This window comes from Seriola aureovittata, chromosome 15 (assembly GCF_021018895.1).
Source record: "Seriola aureovittata isolate HTS-2021-v1 ecotype China chromosome 15, ASM2101889v1, whole genome shotgun sequence".
NCBI classification, from domain to species: Eukaryota; Metazoa; Chordata; class Actinopteri; order Carangiformes; family Carangidae; genus Seriola; species Seriola aureovittata.
This window is the reverse complement of record NC_079378.1, coordinates 17,136,197-17,153,865: the sequence shown is the minus strand read 5'-3', so window position 1 is coordinate 17,153,865 and position 17,669 is coordinate 17,136,197. Positions and strand designations below refer to the sequence as shown.

General features: G+C 38.9%; 3 protein-coding genes across 4 annotated transcripts; all 3 read left to right on the top strand.

The window, feature by feature from the left end:
• Window positions 1–695: 695 nt before the first annotated feature.
• Window positions 696–4,326, top strand: cwc15 (CWC15 spliceosome associated protein homolog). The gene is made up of 7 exons (XM_056397285.1): window positions 696–759; window positions 1,847–1,991; window positions 2,195–2,307; window positions 2,443–2,543; window positions 2,632–2,742; window positions 2,899–3,059; window positions 3,518–4,326. The coding sequence occupies exons 2-7, from the start codon at window positions 1,861–1,863 to the stop codon at window positions 3,645–3,647; spliced, it is 747 nt and encodes a 248-aa protein (XP_056253260.1). The 5' UTR covers window positions 696–759; window positions 1,847–1,860; the 3' UTR covers window positions 3,648–4,326.
• Window positions 4,327–5,075: 749 nt separating this feature from the next.
• On the top strand, window positions 5,076–11,088 carry mtmr2 (myotubularin related protein 2). The gene is made up of 16 exons (XM_056398246.1): window positions 5,076–5,311; window positions 5,745–5,847; window positions 5,938–5,961; window positions 6,097–6,163; window positions 6,323–6,417; window positions 6,501–6,605; window positions 6,886–6,990; window positions 7,076–7,159; window positions 7,239–7,388; window positions 7,480–7,668; window positions 7,875–8,060; window positions 8,136–8,342; window positions 8,449–8,541; window positions 8,627–8,740; window positions 8,859–9,035; window positions 9,148–11,088. The coding sequence occupies exons 1-16, from the start codon at window positions 5,232–5,234 to the stop codon at window positions 9,310–9,312; spliced, it is 1,944 nt and encodes a 647-aa protein (XP_056254221.1). The 5' UTR covers window positions 5,076–5,231; the 3' UTR covers window positions 9,313–11,088.
• A 957-nt stretch (window positions 11,089–12,045) lies between these two features.
• Window positions 12,046–17,075, top strand: fam76b (family with sequence similarity 76 member B). 2 transcript variants are annotated; one of them, XM_056398295.1, is made up of 10 exons: window positions 12,046–12,557; window positions 13,516–13,580; window positions 13,670–13,724; window positions 13,880–14,035; window positions 14,116–14,300; window positions 14,451–14,501; window positions 14,601–14,678; window positions 14,814–14,946; window positions 15,055–15,156; window positions 15,938–17,075. In XM_056398295.1, the coding sequence occupies exons 1-10, from the start codon at window positions 12,471–12,473 to the stop codon at window positions 16,025–16,027; spliced, it is 1,002 nt and encodes a 333-aa protein (XP_056254270.1). In that variant the 5' UTR covers window positions 12,046–12,470; the 3' UTR covers window positions 16,028–17,075. The 2 variants fall into 2 exon arrangements, with proteins under 2 accessions (XP_056254270.1, XP_056254269.1); XM_056398294.1 differs by having other exon boundaries at window positions 14,811–14,946.
• Window positions 17,076–17,669: the final 594 nt, after the last annotated feature.

Sequence of the window (17,669 nt, the reverse complement as noted above, 5' to 3'; positions counted from 1 at the left end):
AGAAGATTTGATAAGAGATCAAGATCTCATGTTAAGACACTTAAACCAGCCTGAGAATGCAATAAACAGAAACAATATAAGTATGTTCCACTCAAAATCTTTTAAAATATCCTGTACTTTGCCCCTGATCTATTCACTATTGCTCACACGTGTACTGCATCTGCATTGCATGGCTTGCATATTATGTGTGCAAACTATGCAATTAAATTTACAATGCAACCAATTATGAACTGCTGTTATGACCATGTAATACATATAACACCGAAAAGTCTAAGTACTGTATGTTCTACTAAGCTAACGATGGCAGCATACCAGCTTTTAACACACTGTGCTCTACGATGAAAGGGAAACATCACATGTAGGACCTGAGAGTACCTCTTGGAACAGGACACAGGCATCAGGTACAGGGCTTGGCTGATTTTTCTTTATCACCCCTATGTGCCCCCTACCTTCCTCACTACAGCACTGCACATTATTGTGAAGACACTTTACTTGTTCTCGCTAGCAAAGGAGAAAAAAAATATATAAGCTATAGATTTTTTCTTTTTTATTCTATGCCCTGATCAGAGCAACATATATTGAAAATTGATTAGACTAACATCTAAATAACGAACAACCATCTAAATATGTATGCATATAGTATATATATATAAGTATATTTAGAAGTTTTCTCAGTTCCGAGTGTTTTGGAACGCACCTTTTCTACAGGAAGTGACGTACAGCGTTGTGTCGGGTCTTTTGTCGTGTGGTAGCAGCTTCGTAAGTGTTATTGCTCTAAATTAATTTTTCTAAAATATGGTTTATTTGGATTCTATTTTTATTTTAAAATATAACCTTCTTTAAACAACTTATATTGAACTTTCACGGTATACAGTCTGTCGGAGAGGCAAAATAGCTTTGTTTTCCGTTGTTAAACCTGGTTAGCCTGCTAACAGCTCTGTAGCTGTACCGGCTAGCAGGCTAGCTTGTGTTTTACACTCGATTATTCAATTAATTATCAGCTTAATTTGTTTAAAAATGTAGGTTATATGTCGCCCAACGATAGGTTAGCAAGAAGATAGCCTGATTATTCTGTGGTCCGCTAAAAGTATTTACTTATGTAATTTTTATTGCTTAGCTTGCTAGTGAATGTTTTTCTGTCTGACAACTTACATGCATAATAATTTAGTTTTTTATCAGAATAACGCTCAATTGCGTCTGCACTACTACTCAATCAGATCATCTGAAAATGATAAGGAACATTCCCCTACTCCTGCAGACAAATTGTGCATGGTTGATTTTTAGTTAGAAGGATGGGTTTTTCGTAGAACATAAAGGAGGAACATAGAATAAGTTTAAATGAGGACATTGCTGCTTCATTATGGAGAGGTTGACTTGGCACCTGTGTCAGGGCCTGCACCTAACAGTTATTTTCATTATCAATTAATCTGCTGATTATTTTTAACAATTAATAGTTTCAATTAATAGTTTCGTCTATCAAATGACATTTAAGATAAACACCGTCTATCAAATGACAGTAAATAGCGAGACGAGCCAGTTGTAATTTCCCTCCAACCAAAATTACATCTTCAGATGTTTTGTCTGATCAACAGTCCAAAAATCCAAAGCTACTTGGGTTACTGTCGAGGTTGATAAAGAAAAACATCAAATCCTTATATTTGAGAAGTGATAAACAGCAAATACTTGAATGTTTTATTAAAAAATACAATTATACAATAATCAAAATAGAAGTTGATACCTTTGTCATCATCAATGTGGAAAAGAGTTCTCAGATCTTGGTATCTACTGTTTGGAATGTACTTGATTTGCAGCTAATTTTTGTTCTCCTTTCATGTGTTTGCCATAGGACAACCATCCAAGATGACTACAGCTGCAAGACCAACATTTGAGCCTGCGAGAGGAGGGAGAGGTAAAGGAGAAGGTGATCTGAGTGCTCTCTCCAAGCAGTATTCCAGCCGAGATCTTCCGGGTCACACTAAGATCAAGTACAGGTCAGTAAATCAAACATGATTTGAGCTGTGGGTTGTAATCAGTGTGTCACTGAGTGCACTGCTGGTTAGCCAGGCACTGATTTACAATAAGTAAGATACCTTATGAACCTACTGTTCACTTTAAAGGTGGCTATACACTGGAAACAAAATATTTGTTCTTTTATTCAGTTTTTTTCCCCCTCCTAATGTTTTCCAAACCTCAGGCAACCTACCCAGGATGCCCCTGAGGAGGTGCGTGCCCGTGACTTCCGCAGGGAGCTGGAAGAGAGGGAGCGTGTAGCTGCACGTGATAAGACCAGAGAGAGGGGACCAAGAGGTTGGTGTCTCTGCAGATATTACACTTACTGATTATAAAAAAATTATTTTAGTGTCTATTACTGACTAACTTTATATTAAGTTTATACCCATGGAAACAACTACTTAATATGCTGCACTGACCGTAATTTTGCAGAGCACACCACATCATCATCATCTTCGTCATCATCTTCAAAGAGGCCCAGACTGGATCAGATCCCAGCAGCCAACCTTGATGCGGATGACCCTCTCACTGATGTAAGTGCTTGCAGTTTAAGACTTAGTGGACACTTACTGAGTAATGCTCACTGGGCTCCCTCACCAATGTTTGTTTGTTTGTTCATAGGATGATGAGGACGAGGACTCTGAGGAGGACAGTGATGACGATGACACTGCAGCTCTTCTGGCAGAACTGGAGAAGATCAAGAAGGAGCGGGCTGAAGAGCAAGAGCGCAAAGTAAAGTGTCATTTCAGACTGATGTGTTTGAACCTGCTGTCTGACGAGAGCAGGGCTGACAAAAACGTCAGCAAGTTAAAACATGAAATGTGTGTTTGAGAGGAGGCAAATGTTACCCCATTTTGTTTTGTGAATTTATATCTTTTCCCATCTTAGGAGCGAGAGCAAAAGGCGGAGGAGGAGAGGATTCGCATGGAGAATATCTTGAGTGGCAATCCATTGATTAATTTGGCGGGGCAACAACAGCAACAACAACAACAACAACAACAGCAGCAACAGATGAACCAGAGTCAGAATACATTCAGGGTCAAGAGAAGGTACCTCACATACACATACACACACACACACTGACACATGCATGTAGACTTTGGGTTAAAAGGTTTAGATTACCAGCATTTTTCCAGTTGTTACTGAAATTTAGTAAGCTATTTGTAGTTTGAAATTAAAACAAAGGACAAATAGATAATAGATTTTTTTTTTTAGAAAAGGAATCTTAAATCCTAAATTTGAATTAATGTTCACAGCTTAGTTTACTTCCATTGCTGCAGGGAAGGTGTAAGTTAAACTGTTTCTTAATCCCAGAAAAAAGGCCTGTTTTTATATTTATTCACTGAACTTGAGCTTCTGAAATATTAATAAAAAATTAGTCTTTTTTTAGGTCTTATAAAACGTTTGACCTGTAGTGTATGCATAATATGAGTTTTGTATTTGAGGGAAATATGTTATCCTCATTTATCACCAATCATCAACACTGAATTTGTTAATATCTTTCTAGGTGGGATGATGATGTTGTGTTCAAAAACTGTGCTAAAGGAGTGGACGAGGCACGGAAAGAGAAACGCTTCGTCAATGATACACTGCGCTCGGAGTTCCACAAGAAATTTATGGAGAAATATGTAAAGTAAAGTACTTGATGTGTGTTGATTTGACTGTTTCTTTTTTTTTTTTTTTTATCTCATTTCTTTGATTTCCTACTTCCATTTGTTTTTTAGCATTTAAAATTAAATGCATCAGTCTCTGTACAGTCAACAGGTAAAATGTTGTATATAAATGAGTTGATGAGTTACATCCTTTGAACAAAGCTCAAAACAAGGTGGATTTCTTTTCTTCTTTTTTTTTTTTTTTACTAATTTGAATAAAGAATGGCTTGGGTTTCAAGAATTTCTGTGAGAAGGATTGATATGGAGAATGATCTGATTTTCAAGTATTTATTCTACCTTTTGCTTAATTTTTTTTTCTTGTCTAGGTACTGAATTTATTCATGGTCCATTAGTGAGCAATATCTTAGATAAATATAAGTTTTTTGATGAAATTGGTTACATATGATCATATAAATACAAACTGCTCTGAACCTTGGAAAATTAAGTTACTTGAGCTGGTGATAGAATGATAATGAAGAACTTAATTCAGAATCATAGTTTTGTAACCATTTTTAGTGAATATTAATTACATTGCATATCCAACAAATTATAAGGACATTATGTTCATGTAATTTTGTATTTCAGGTTTTCTACAACCAAAATATTAAATGGACTGTCAGAGATAATACAATACTGGCATCAAACATTAAAATCAAAACATTTATATGATGAATGAGTTCTTTGAAGTGACCCTGCCACTGTTGAGATTTATGTAGAAATCACATACTGAGTTTGGTTCCTCTGCAAGCCACATTATAGCATAAGAGTCACATGTTTTGTTTTGTTTTTTTGCAATTTGGAAGTGCATTAGGGTTATTATTAAGATTATTTGAATCAATAATATGCTACGCATTATATTTTAGTATCCAGAATAGTTTGAACAATTTCAACACAATCTTTTGCATTTGCTGCATTTCCCCACACAGCTATATATTCCAAAAAATAACTTGTTTCTGTTTTCTGCATCTCCCTAAACACAAATCTATTGTGTAATATCCTTTATGAATATGTGATTACTAGTGTAACCTGACAGAATAGTGAAATCATTTTTTTCATTTATTTATTTCATATTCCAGCAGCGAGTTGATAAATCAACTAAAACAAAGATGTTATAAAGGTGTAGGACTTTTATGGCAACTTGGAAACGTGTATAGCTGTCCAAAGTAATGTATGTGACCGTATAATGTGTTCATAAAAATAACTTCAAAAGTGGACAAAATGATATTGTCCACTTTTTAGTGTGTAGCACATTGTGGTTTCTTTTTTGATTATTAGCTGACAAAACAATTTCTGTAGAAGCACAATAGAGAAATATAAACACGTAGGAATAGCAATGAACGTAGCATGCGACCAGTCGACAGTGGAGAGAGCCAACAGGGGGCGCTATCTCAAAATCCTTGTGACAGGGATCGGGAGGCTGCTGGGAAAAGATGGCAGCTTCCTTTTGTTTGTGCGGATTTACTGTACTCCAGGAGGGTCTCTAAAGACTTTCCTCCGTAATCACACGGGTTCCCGTCGCTCACTCCGGGTTCACGCCACCAGTTGTCCAAACACCTCAGCCGGGAGAACATGGAGAAGAGCGGGAGCATCGACAGTTTGGGCTCGAAGCGCTCCTCTTCACGGCAGCCAAGTGTTGATTCATTGTCCAGGTAGCTAAACCCAGCACGATACGTCGCTTAATAAGCTAGCAAAGTTTTGAAACTAACAGGAGGTTACTTACTAAGATTTTAGAACTAGATTTAACCTGTAATCCTAAAGCACTATTTATAAGCCTTCAGAGGTGACTGCTAAACCACATATAATGTAATCCGGTCAAAAAGTGCCCTGAAACCACCACTGACTTTGACAGTAAATGAGGGCATAGTGTAGTGGATGTTGTCATCATTAGTTATAATCCATGTTGAAACCATTAATCGGATATTCATTTAAACGACGACATGATATGAATCTTTGTTAGTCGACTAATTGTTTAATCAAATAATGGTTTTAACACCACTGCGGAGACAGGGAAAAACATGGATGAAATGGGATGACAAATGACTTCATTTCCTTTTTTCCATTTGTCACCACATCTTTCAACAGTACATCCACCTCTCGCTCCGACCGGTCTGCCCAGACTAAACCACCCTCTACAATGTCCTCTGACTCTGTGTCCCCCTCTGCAGAATTTTCCCCAGAGCTCAGGGTTAGTAGAGCGCACATGTTCCTGCTGCTTCATTAAAGCATCTGCTGATAATGACTGAAGCATGACTCTTCTTCTTTCTGTTCCTTTCAGGTCAAACCCAAAACTGCTACCAAGGTATCTTATCTCATGAATTACATACAACCCAACAAATGATTGACTAATACCATATGATAGTTACCTTCACAAGTTTCATGGTTCAGTACAACATACTGCTCCACATTCAGTCTAATTTATATCTAATGTTTCCAGCCGGTGCTTAGAGATTCAGACAAAGAGGAACCACAGTTACTTCCAAATGAAACCGTGCAGGACATGGGTAGGTTTGCTCTTGGCTGCAATCACAACTCTTATCAAAATAGCTTGCATGCATTAAAAGCAAAGCAGCATTTCTCATATTTCCACATTAAAGCAAGTTGTAATGTATTCCACATATTTGGCAAATCGACATTTATTTTCCCTTTGTTTTCTTCCACAGCCCAAGATGTCACCTACTTCTGTCCTTTCACTGGAGCACTGAGGGGAACAGTGACAGTTACAAACTACAGACTGTTCTTCAAATGCATGGACAGGGTATATTTTGTGAATTTTTAGAATGACTTCATGGAAACGTAGAGGAGTCATTTTGTTTTTGTTAATGTGTAGTTGTTTTCTAGGAGCCAGCATTTGTGCTGGACCTGCCCCTTGGGGTGGTGAGTCGCGTGGAAAAGATCGGAAGTGCATCAAGCCGTGGTGATGTGTCCTATGGGCTGGTTTGCAAGGTGAGTAAGATAATAATAATAACTGCACTTATTTTAAATGGCAGTTCAGATGTTTACTGGTTATAAATGCAATACAGTGCTAAGTCACAGAGGACGGACCTCTTGTCATCCCAGCTGTGTAAACAGCACCATCTGAAACAATGTCATCATAATATGTCGACGATAGCATAATAGGAAATAACTGTTACTGCATGTAGTGGCTTTACACCAATGAAAATCATGTACATGCTGCTGTTGACCCCTGAACTTGACCGTGACCTGCTGCTCTGTCTTTCTGCAGGATATGCGTAATCTACGATTTGCACACAAACAGATGGAGGACACGCTTAGGAAGTCCATTTTCGAAGTGCTGATAAAATTTGCGTTTCCTGTTTCCAACGGGCTGGTGAGTGATTCTCAGCCACACTGTCTCTGACACAGTAGCTCTGCACTGTCTTCCAACTGACAGATATCTCTCCTACTCTCCACAGCAAATCTTCGCCTTTGAATATGGGCAAGTCTTTCCTGAAAACGGATGGAAGGTGTATGATGCTGTCTCAGAGTACAAAAGACAGGTATTTGAAGGTGACTGACTCCTAAGCTAAATGTTAATAGGAAGCTTATTACATCGGTTGTTCTTGTGTTTCTTGGTAGGGCATACCCAATGAAAGCTGGAGAATAACGAAAATAAATGACCACTACGAGATGTGTGATACCTACCCATCAACTCTGGCAGTGCCTGTTAATATACCAGACGAAGAGCTGAAGAGGGTAGCTGCCTTCCGAGCAAAGGGCAGGATACCTGTGAGTGCCCCCCTTCAGCACGAGTGTAATTATCCTGTGCAGCTGGTTTCAATGGACAGTCTGGTAATATTCTGTTATACTCCCTGTGTAGGTTTTATCATGGATCCATCCAGAAAGCCAAGCCACAGTGACGCGCTGCAGTCAGCCCATGGTTGGTGTAAATGGAAAGCGCAGCAAAGAGGATGAGAAATATCTCCAGGCAATCATGGATGCTAATGCTCAGTCCCATAAACTCTTCATTTTCGATGCCAGGCCCAGTGTCAATGCTGCTGCCAACAAGGTTTATTTTCTAAATCTGATTTCAAAAGTAATATTTATGAGGAGGAGAACTATCATAATAGTATTTTAAGGAAATGTCACGCCATTGCCCCCTGTACATGGAGGTCACACTCATTTGTAGGATGACAAACTGGAGGTGGTAGGGATTTAGATTTTGCTGATCTCTGCCCAGTGTATCTTAATAACCCATCTGTTTGTTTTTCCTAGATGAAAGGAGGTGGATATGAAAGTGAGGATGCTTATCAAAATGCAGAGCTGGTGTTCTTGGATATTCACAATATCCACGTAATGAGGGAGTCACTCCGCAAGCTGAAGGATGTGGTCTACCCCAACATCGAGGACTCCCACTGGCTTTCCAATCTGGAGTCCACTCACTGGCTCGAGCACATCAAGGTGAGCAATAATGATGCTTCACTGGGGAGAGGAATGAGGCTCCCAGGCTCTTGACTAAGTTGTGTTTGTTTCTAGCTGATCCTGGCAGGAGCGCTGCGGATTGCAGACAAGGTGGAGTCTGGGAAAACATCAGTGGTAGTCCACTGTAGCGACGGTTGGGACCGCACAGCTCAGCTCACCTCCCTGGCCATGCTCATGCTGGACGGTTACTACCGCACAATCCGTGGCTTCGAGGTGCTGCTCGAGAAAGAGTGGCTGAGCTTCGGTCACCGCTTCCAGCTGGTAAACAATCTTTCATACGCTTTGAGGATATTCAAGCATAATGTGTGGTGGCCTTTCCAGTTGCATCATTAATTTGTCCTTTTCTCTTTCTACTTTTTACTTTAAGCGAATCGGTCATGGCGATAAGAACCACACAGACGCAGACCGTTCACCTGTTTTTATTCAGTTCATTGACTGCGTGTGGCAGCTGACTCGTCAGGTAATAAATGTTACCGAAATGTGAAAAAGAATCTTCAGAATAACTTGGTCTTTGAAGGATAATAATGAAACGGTTTTTGTCTAAGTTTCCTGCAGCCTTTGAGTTTAACGAATACTTCCTGGTTACCATCCTGGACCACTTGTACAGCTGCCTGTTTGGGACATTCTTGTGTAACAGTGAACAGCAGAGGTTGAAGGAAGTAAGAGCATTTTGTTACTCTGAGCATTTTGATATTGTGGTTGCTGCTGCAAAATGAGATGTTTTAAAATAAGATGTTGGAAAATCAGTGTTCTGACAGCTAGATCTTTATTTTACAGGAGATTCCCAAGAGGACAGTGTCGTTGTGGTCTTATATTAACAGCCAGCTGGAGGAGTTTACGAGTCCTCTTTATGTGAACTACTCCAACCATGTGCTGTTCCCTGTAGTCAGCCTACGCCACCTGGAGCTTTGGGTTGGCTACTACATCCGCTGGAACCCTCGCATGAGACCTCAGGCATGTCAAGGAAGCCCGCGTCTTGTTCTTGAATTCAATATTTTTAAAAGAACATTAACTCCACTTTGGTGTTTCAGCTTGAGCTTCACACATTGCCTTTTTCTTTTTCCAGGAACCGGTTCATCAGCGCTACAAGGAGCTCTTGGCAAAGCGCGCTGAGCTGCAGAAGAGAGTGGATGAGCTACAGCGTGAGGTGACCAATCGCTCAGCTTCCTCATCCTCTGAAAGGGCGGGCTCCCCCACACGCTCCATCACTCCAGTGCAGACTTTTGTGTGACACAACTTGGTCCTCATTAAGGTTTCAGAAGCTGAGTCCTACCTGTGAGAAGGTGCCATACAGTTGTAATGAGTAGGCTGCAGCTGGCGCCATGAAGGACCTGTGTACCAAACTGCCTCTTTGGGTGACACACCATGTTAATACACTACCACCAAAAGTCTGATTGAGCAGATTACTGCATTTGCATCTCTCACAGGTCATATAGAATCTGCTTGCAACAGAAGCACATCTGTCACAGACTGCTTGACTACAGCCATATTGTACTCTCCCTCCAGGGTCGAAGGGACATGTAACCAGAATAGTGGGGACTGTTTAGCATATCGACCTACCTACAATCAGTGTTTATTGTATTTGAAGTACATTAAAATATCACTCGGGTTAAATATGTATGCCTTATACATATCATGGGACACTCACTTCATTTCTCTACACTGCAAACATTTGTTAGATAATGATTTGTTGAGCTAAAGCAATTGTGAAGATTTACGATGCTGCAAATAATATTCTGAGGTCAAAACTCTAGTTTAACAGTCTAACACCAAAAGAGCTTGGGAGTTGTTAAATACTGATTTAAAAATGTAGCAAAAGGGCTCTAATATTAGCTTCTTCTTATGTTAAAAAAATAGTCATACAGTGCATTAAAAAAGTTGGCGGATTTTCCTCGCAAGTCAGTGCTTTTAGATTGTTGTGACCAAATATCTGTTGGGGTTTGTTTTTTTGTTTTGTTTTTTTTATATATAAATAATAGTGTAATATTACATTCCTGTCATTGAGTGATTTAAGTTTTGTAACTAGTCAACGTTATTTATTATCCATTAGTCCAGACTTGTATTTATGGCTCACAAACACACTCTGTCTCATGTCATAAGTTCATAAAAGATGTTCCCATGCAATGTTAATAAGCTGCACAGAATATGCAATATTTCATTAGTCCCAGTTAACAGTCATTCACTCAAAATGTCTATGTGTGAGCATTACTTGCAGATGCTTTTTAAAGCTAGTATCAGCTAATTTTTATAGGCATCAGAAAGTGTAGCTACTAATAATTAGCCTTAGGTGGGTTTTTAGTTGAATAAATCTGAATGAATATCTGTGCCTTGCTCTGGATGATTGAGAAAATAACAAAAGAATAGAGTGCAAGGTTTAATTGTCAAGGTTAAACGCTAAATACAGTGTTAGTTAACATTTCCACTGTGTATGTGAATATTTGCAATAAACACAGGACTCGACCACAAGGAGTCATTATGGTTTGTTGTTACATTAGCATGGTGTGAATACAACACGCTTTTGAAATGATAGCAGAGCTCCAATGACATTAGCAATAATTATCTCTTCTTATGATTGATCTTGCCATAAATCATAAGATAAAGAGTGCCTTTTATTATAAATGACAAATTATAAATGTGTAAATCTTGAGACTGCAGTGGCTCTGAAAATATTAGCTTGACCATATTCAATCTTTTTCACTCTCATACCTAAATATTAGATGACTTGCCATAACTTGAATTTAAGTTATGCTTTTCCCATTAAAAGACTTATTATTCTACTGATTTAATGGATGCCTATCACTTGAAATACATTTGTATTGTCACTTGTATTGAATTCTAGAGCTATTAAAGTATGACTATTTTTCCACACAGTTTAGGTGAGGCTGCAATGCTGTATGTACTCCATTAATTCAAAACTTGTTTTTCAGGCAACAGCAATGTCAAATTGTGCTGTCAAATGTCAAAATGTATTAAAATGATAAATTAATAAAAGTGCTGATACTATGTAGTCAAGTTTTTGTGAATTTGAGTGTGTTTTTTTGTTTTTTTGAATGTTTGTAAAAGGGGTTTAAGGGGAAACACTAATTGCATATGTGCATATGTTGGTTTCAGTGTGTCCAAGGCTTTTTGAGAAATTAATCCTTTTAGTTAATTAACAAGCAACTGATTCGAAGTATTTACAGAAAGTCATATAAAAAGTCAAATTTCCTCAATTCTCATGCATATGTAGCAATTAAGATGCTTCTGATGACACACCAAATGTTAAAAGCTGATTTTGATCTTAGAAATCTTTGGTTTTAACACAAAGAAGTTTATAGGTGCTATAAACCAGGTTAACCAGGAGCCCCCTCACTGGATACACTACGCAAAACAACAGGGCCAAAAAGAAATTATATATTATATATATATATAAGATATTTACAAAAGCTCTGCCATACAAGGACTATAAAATAAAATATAATATCCTTAAAACGAATTATTAGTCAACAGTACACGTATCCAGCATAGAATGATTTTGATTGATTGATTTAATCTGTATTTAATCAGACATCTCATTGAAACTGAAAATGTTCAGCATCATAACCTCTGTCTGTCTCACAAGTTGTACAAACAGCTGATGGGTTCCAACAATTTATAAAGAATTTTTTTTCACTTTAAGAATTTGCAGACTTCAGATGAACATGAATGATTTCCATTTGAAAAATGTAACCTGACATCACTGACCCTCTCATAACAGGCCTTGACAGGTCGGAATACTAACACCACTGTTCACATTACTGTATGATTAAAGTGTCAATTAGCTATCATACTAGTTAAAACAGTTGACCGGGCTGAGGGGCTGTGCTGAGTGAACACAGACAGGTGATTGGCTCGGACCATTTTAAACTGTGAATCCCGCGGACGGATGTTGTGTCGCGATAGGTTTTCTTTCTTCTTCTGAAGCCGTCGGCCACTTCCGGTTACATGACGACGACGGCGTTGATACAAAAAGATAGAAGGAAAACAGGAAAATACCTTTCTTGCCGAGAGCAGTGGAAACTTAATATAAATAGCCCGATCTACGCTAACGCATTGTTTATGTGGCGACATAACTAACGGTAGATCTCAAGGTAGTCCGTCTGGATAACGTATGAGCAGTGAAAGCTCAAAGATATTTGGAGTTTATTGTTCTTCGTCTGCTCCCTCCAGCTAACTAAGCTATTTCTGTGCTGCCCTACGCTGCCTAGCACAGCCAGCTAACGTTAGCTAACGCTGGATGCCAACACAGTGTGTGCTCCTTAGGTCTCAATTAGCGAGCGGCTAGAAAGGAAACGGCTCCGGTAATCCGTTCAGTTTGCAGCTGGACTCCGCTAACCCTTCATCTAGCTCGGTGACATTAGTTGGGTGAGAATGGCAACATCGGCTCTGTACGCCTGTACGAAGTGTAACCAGCGGTATCCTTTCGAGGAGCTGTCGCAGGGCCAGCAGCTGTGCAAGGTTTGGGAGTGACTCTAAACAAAACACAAACAACACTGCTTTTAGAGACTGTGGAAGTGTGCGGGTATTTTTGCCGTCTGGGTGTGATGGTGTTAGGACAGGCAGCAAGTTAGCAAGGCTCGGATTATGTAACAGCTTTTAAATTTCCAGCCCGGACATGCTAATACAGTCACTGAAACCTTGTTTATTATTATTCCACACGACCACGCTGTTTATTAAAGAACAATGACACATTCATACTATATAATTAACAGCTGGATATTTATCCGTGGGGCACAAGTATTCTTTTAAAATTGTATAGATGTACATATTTGCCAACTTGTTGCTCTTGTAGAGCTTCACAAGTAGAACTGCGGTGTGCAGCTGAGGAACAGACATTTTTGTTCCGTAAGAGAGAAGTGTTGTAACGAAGGAAGTCAACCTTGGAGCCTTGTGTTCCCACCATTATTACAACAGTCAGTCTGCACTGATTCATATTTTAATAAAAGCTGAAAAAATGTACACTGTTATTATTCTGTGAACAGCCCCCAGCATTTTACTATTTTCTCCCTGAATATGCAGAGAACTTTTCTTTGCACTGGATAGTTAAAGCACAGTCAGCCAATGAACACTTTTATGCAGTCAGTTAGATTTCTCCTTCAAGGATTTTTAAATATTCACAAATGCCAGCTAAAGTTTTTTTTATGTGCTTATTTTTACCACATTGCCGAGCCCCCCTGTAATAATGTGTGGCCTTGACTGAACAAAAGCAGTTACAGTACATGGCAGTCTTTACTTCTTGTATACACCCAAATTGCCAGGCGCTGGTATTTCCACAGATGTTGTAGCCAAGAGTTGTTACACAACAAACAACTTAAAGGGCGGCCTTGTTTCTTTTTGTTACTGGATATTATGTAATACAATTTGTCAGTGTTTGCCAACAGACACTCATGAACATTTATTTGTTTTCTTACCATAGGAGTGTCGCATTGCACACCCCATAGTGAAGTGCACGTACTGCAGATCTGAATTTCAGCAGGAAAGGTGAGACATGTGCATCTAATGATGAATTTTATTTATGCTGATATAATGGCTTTCTTTGCATTTTATACCATTTTATTTTTTCCTTACAGTAAAACCAATACAATCTGCAAGAAATGTGCCCAGAATGTCAAACAGTTTGGAACCGTGAGTAACAAGTTTGTCCTCTATTTTAATTCACACAGTTTTAACTCCTCTTGAATTCACTGATTCCAGTTGCACTTAGGGTATATTTGTTTAAAGTCGCATCATGTGTAAGTACACTTTTAACTTTTAACTTTGTCTTTTGTCTGCCTTTACAGCCCAAACCCTGCCAGTACTGTAACATCATTGCAGCTTTTATTGGGACAAAGTGCCAGCGTTGTACTAACTCAGAGAAGAAATATGGACCTCCACAGACCTGTGAGCAGTGCAAACAGCAATGCGCCTTTGACCGCAAAGAGGAAGGCAGGAGAAAGGTATAAACCAGACACACGTGCAGTCTAATTATGGAGTGAATGTGTAACAGTGAGTCTTATGAGTTACCGTCTCCTTACAGGTGGATGGGAAACTGCTGTGCTGGCTCTGCACTCTGTCCTACCGCCGTGTCCTGCAGAAGACCAAGGAGCAGAGGAAGGGCTTCGGCTCTTCCAACTCCTCATCCCTGAACGAGAAAGACCACCACTCCAGACCTCACCATCACCACCACCACCACCAACACAGACACAGCAGCTCTCACCACAAGTATGTCCTCTGTTGTGTCACTTCTCCCTCCTGCAGTTCCATCCCTAGGCTGCTCAGTCGTCGAGTTTTAGCACAGAATAGTGCTAAAACTCAATGACTTTGTGTGTCTGTTGTGTGCTGTTATCTGCTAAGTTTACCTGTCTTTCGTAGATTGAGTGGGAGCTTGAGTCCTGAGCAGGACCAGGGACTGTGGAAGCAGAGGTAAAATGTTCCCTTTCATTAAACCCACTTAATGTACCTGAGAGAACTGATAGCGTTTTTAGGCCCAGACTGTATATTGCCATCTGATTTTCTTTGCAGCCATAAATCGTCTTCAATCCAGAAGGAGACTCCAAAGAAGAAACCAAAACTGGAGATGAAGCCATCCAATGGGGACAGGTATGATAGGTGTTGTAACTGTTTGAGAAAATATGAAATTACTTTACTTACATTGTTGCGCTCATAAAAATAGTAATTCCTTATGCTCCCACTTGTTGACTACCCATCATGCTCTTTCCTTTCTCCCATCAGTAGTTCCATCACCCAGTCAATGGATTCTGGAGGAACAGACAACTTCATTCTCATCAGCCAGCTGAAAGAGGAAGTGATGTCACTGAAGAGACTTCTACAGCAAAGGGATCAGACCATCCTAGAGAAGGACCGAAAGGTAGGTCATCAGCCTGACCTGACTTCCAGCTCAAATGAGTCAAAGCTGCATCGTTGTTGTTGGTTGCTTGGATTTGTTTGAGTTATTGATTATAAAACTCTCCTCCAGCTTACAGAGCTCAAAGCAGATTTTCAGTATCAGGAATCCAACATGAGAGTGAAGATGAACCAAATGGAGAAATCACACAAAGAGTCCATGGAGCAGCAGCAGGTAGGAAACTACACACTTAGGGGGAGGGATAATATAATCATTACTAAAGTATATATCTTTTCATTAAATTTCTGTCCATCACTCTGCCTAGTTAACATAACCTAAAGTAAAATTAGTCACTAGTAACTCAGTAACTTCCATGCATCTGACAGTATAGGACAATGCATGGGAGTAGATTTCCCTTTCTGTTATTTTGGTGAGGAACAGTTAATATCACAATAGTCTTCTGACATGGTATACCAGGTTTAATCATTTACCTCTTTTAGGAAAGAATTGCTGAAAATTGTTAACAGTATATAGATCTGTATAACAGTTTAGATATGTAGCCAATATGATGGATGATTCACTTGTTGCATAAGTTTGCAGTCTGTTGTTATGGATAGTATGGGTGCATCGGTTGAGCCATTTCCTGTCAAACGCTGTGGTATTAACCTTTTTATTATGGTGGTGGTTTTGTAAGTGTGAATCTGTGACTGATGTGCTCCATATTCATTTGATGCACCAGACATGTTTTCATCAGTACAGTCTATGCAGTTGAAGGTAGCCCATGTGGGGAGATAACCCTTTAATTTGTAAGGTTGGATCAACGATGAAAAAAATGCTTTGAAACTGATTTCCTAAAACTACTAGTGTGTTTGCTGCAATTTAAAACACAATCAAAATTTCAGGAAACTTGTAATGTACATTGTGCATTGTGATTTTTACAAATGCTTCCACTAAGGTATTAAAAATTGTGACCAGGCATCTAATTTCTAACACAGTTAATCATTTGTCTTCACAGGCCAAGAACAGGGAGTTGATGAAACAAGTGGCTGCTCTCTCTAAAGGAAAAAAGTTTGACCGGACAGGAAGTTCACTGCTGTTGCCCTAACAATAGGCTGGCCAGTGGGTAACAACACAGAGCGGCTTCATTGTTGTAACACTGTGAAAGTCTCCCTCCTGTGTTTCCTCATTGCCATCAACATCGATTACTTCTTAATTGGTAAAGCCAGAGACCATGTTGTACATGGAAATCAATTGTTGAATCAAAGAAACCTTTCTCTAAATGTCAACATATTTTAGATATTTTATGGCAACTTTTCCACTGGATCATAGGATGTGACTTTGGATGGGGTGGAGGATGGAGCCCTCGTTTTTAACACTGCCGGGCCAAAACAAAAAGCATGGTGTGCATATGTGGATAGCATTCTGTCGACTCTGTATCCACTTAATTTTTATGGATGTCATGCAATTTATTTATTCAACTGTATTTCTTAGCTTTTTTATTTCCTCACAACATACTAGGAGAATATCCCACATTTTGGGGTTTTCTTCAATAGCAATTAGTTATATTTTTCTAAATGGATGCGATTGTGGAAGACAAGTTCTCCTTAATGGAGACCCTGCGCAACTTTACAATGTATGCAAATGAGAGAAAGGTGACCACTGAGCTGCTGCTCAACAGTAGAGCTCTCGCTCAATAACAATTCATAAAACAACCAATGAACACTTTGAAAGGCTGTCTGATAGAGAGACACCTCTTGGCTGCCCTCTTTCTCACTGTGTGACAGCTGTAGTGCTTTGCTGTTTCTCTTTAGTGGAACGATTGTAATACTGCATGATTTTACTGCCAGATACCGGATGGCATTGTGGTCAGACTTCTTTCCCCCCCCTCCTTTTAATTAGTTTTTTAAGAATCACTTGTAAATGTATTACTGGGGTCAGCCATTGTATTTAAACTATTGCTTGTATCTGTTTTAGTGAGTACAGTATGTGTATGGTAAGGCCAGTTGAAATTAACATGTCTGTAGAAGATGCTTTTTAAAGGAACACACCTTTCATGCATTATTGGGCTGGTTTCATACCGTGGCGTCCAGGATCACTTTTGTACTTTTTTCCAAACCAAGTGTTTTAAAACTATTAAAACTGGCTAAACTGTTCATGTACATCTTGTTTTTATTGACTGTATAGCTCTTTGACTTTTTGATAGAAAGTAGTAGTAGAAAGATGGTAGAAATATGGTGCTTCCAGTAAATACATTTTCACCTCTTAAGGATTACCACCATTTACTGAACTTGATTTGTTTAATTTTACAATACTTCCTGTCATGTGAATGTGAAGATGTTTGCTCAAAGACTGCACTTAAGTAAAAATCCACCCTATAAGTCAGATTTTGGGATTCATTCTGAAGCCCGTTGACCAAGGGAAACTAGGGTGAATAGGATCAAGCATGCACTAAAACATGAATACAGTGGGCGGCTTGTAAAAGTCTGGAAATTTTATCAGTTTCAAACACACTATATACTCTCTCTTACTATCTGTTCATATAGTGCCAATGAAGGGGCCCATTCTTCAGTCTAGATTAATTAAATAAGTAGTATTAAATATTTGAAATGTCTAATATATACTACATAAATAAACCACAATATATTTAAAATCTAAAAGTTAACATCTTTACATGAATATAAAGTCTTTAGGAATAATTATTTTTTGTGAGTTTATGTTCTATGTAAAGAAAATGTCATCCTGAATGA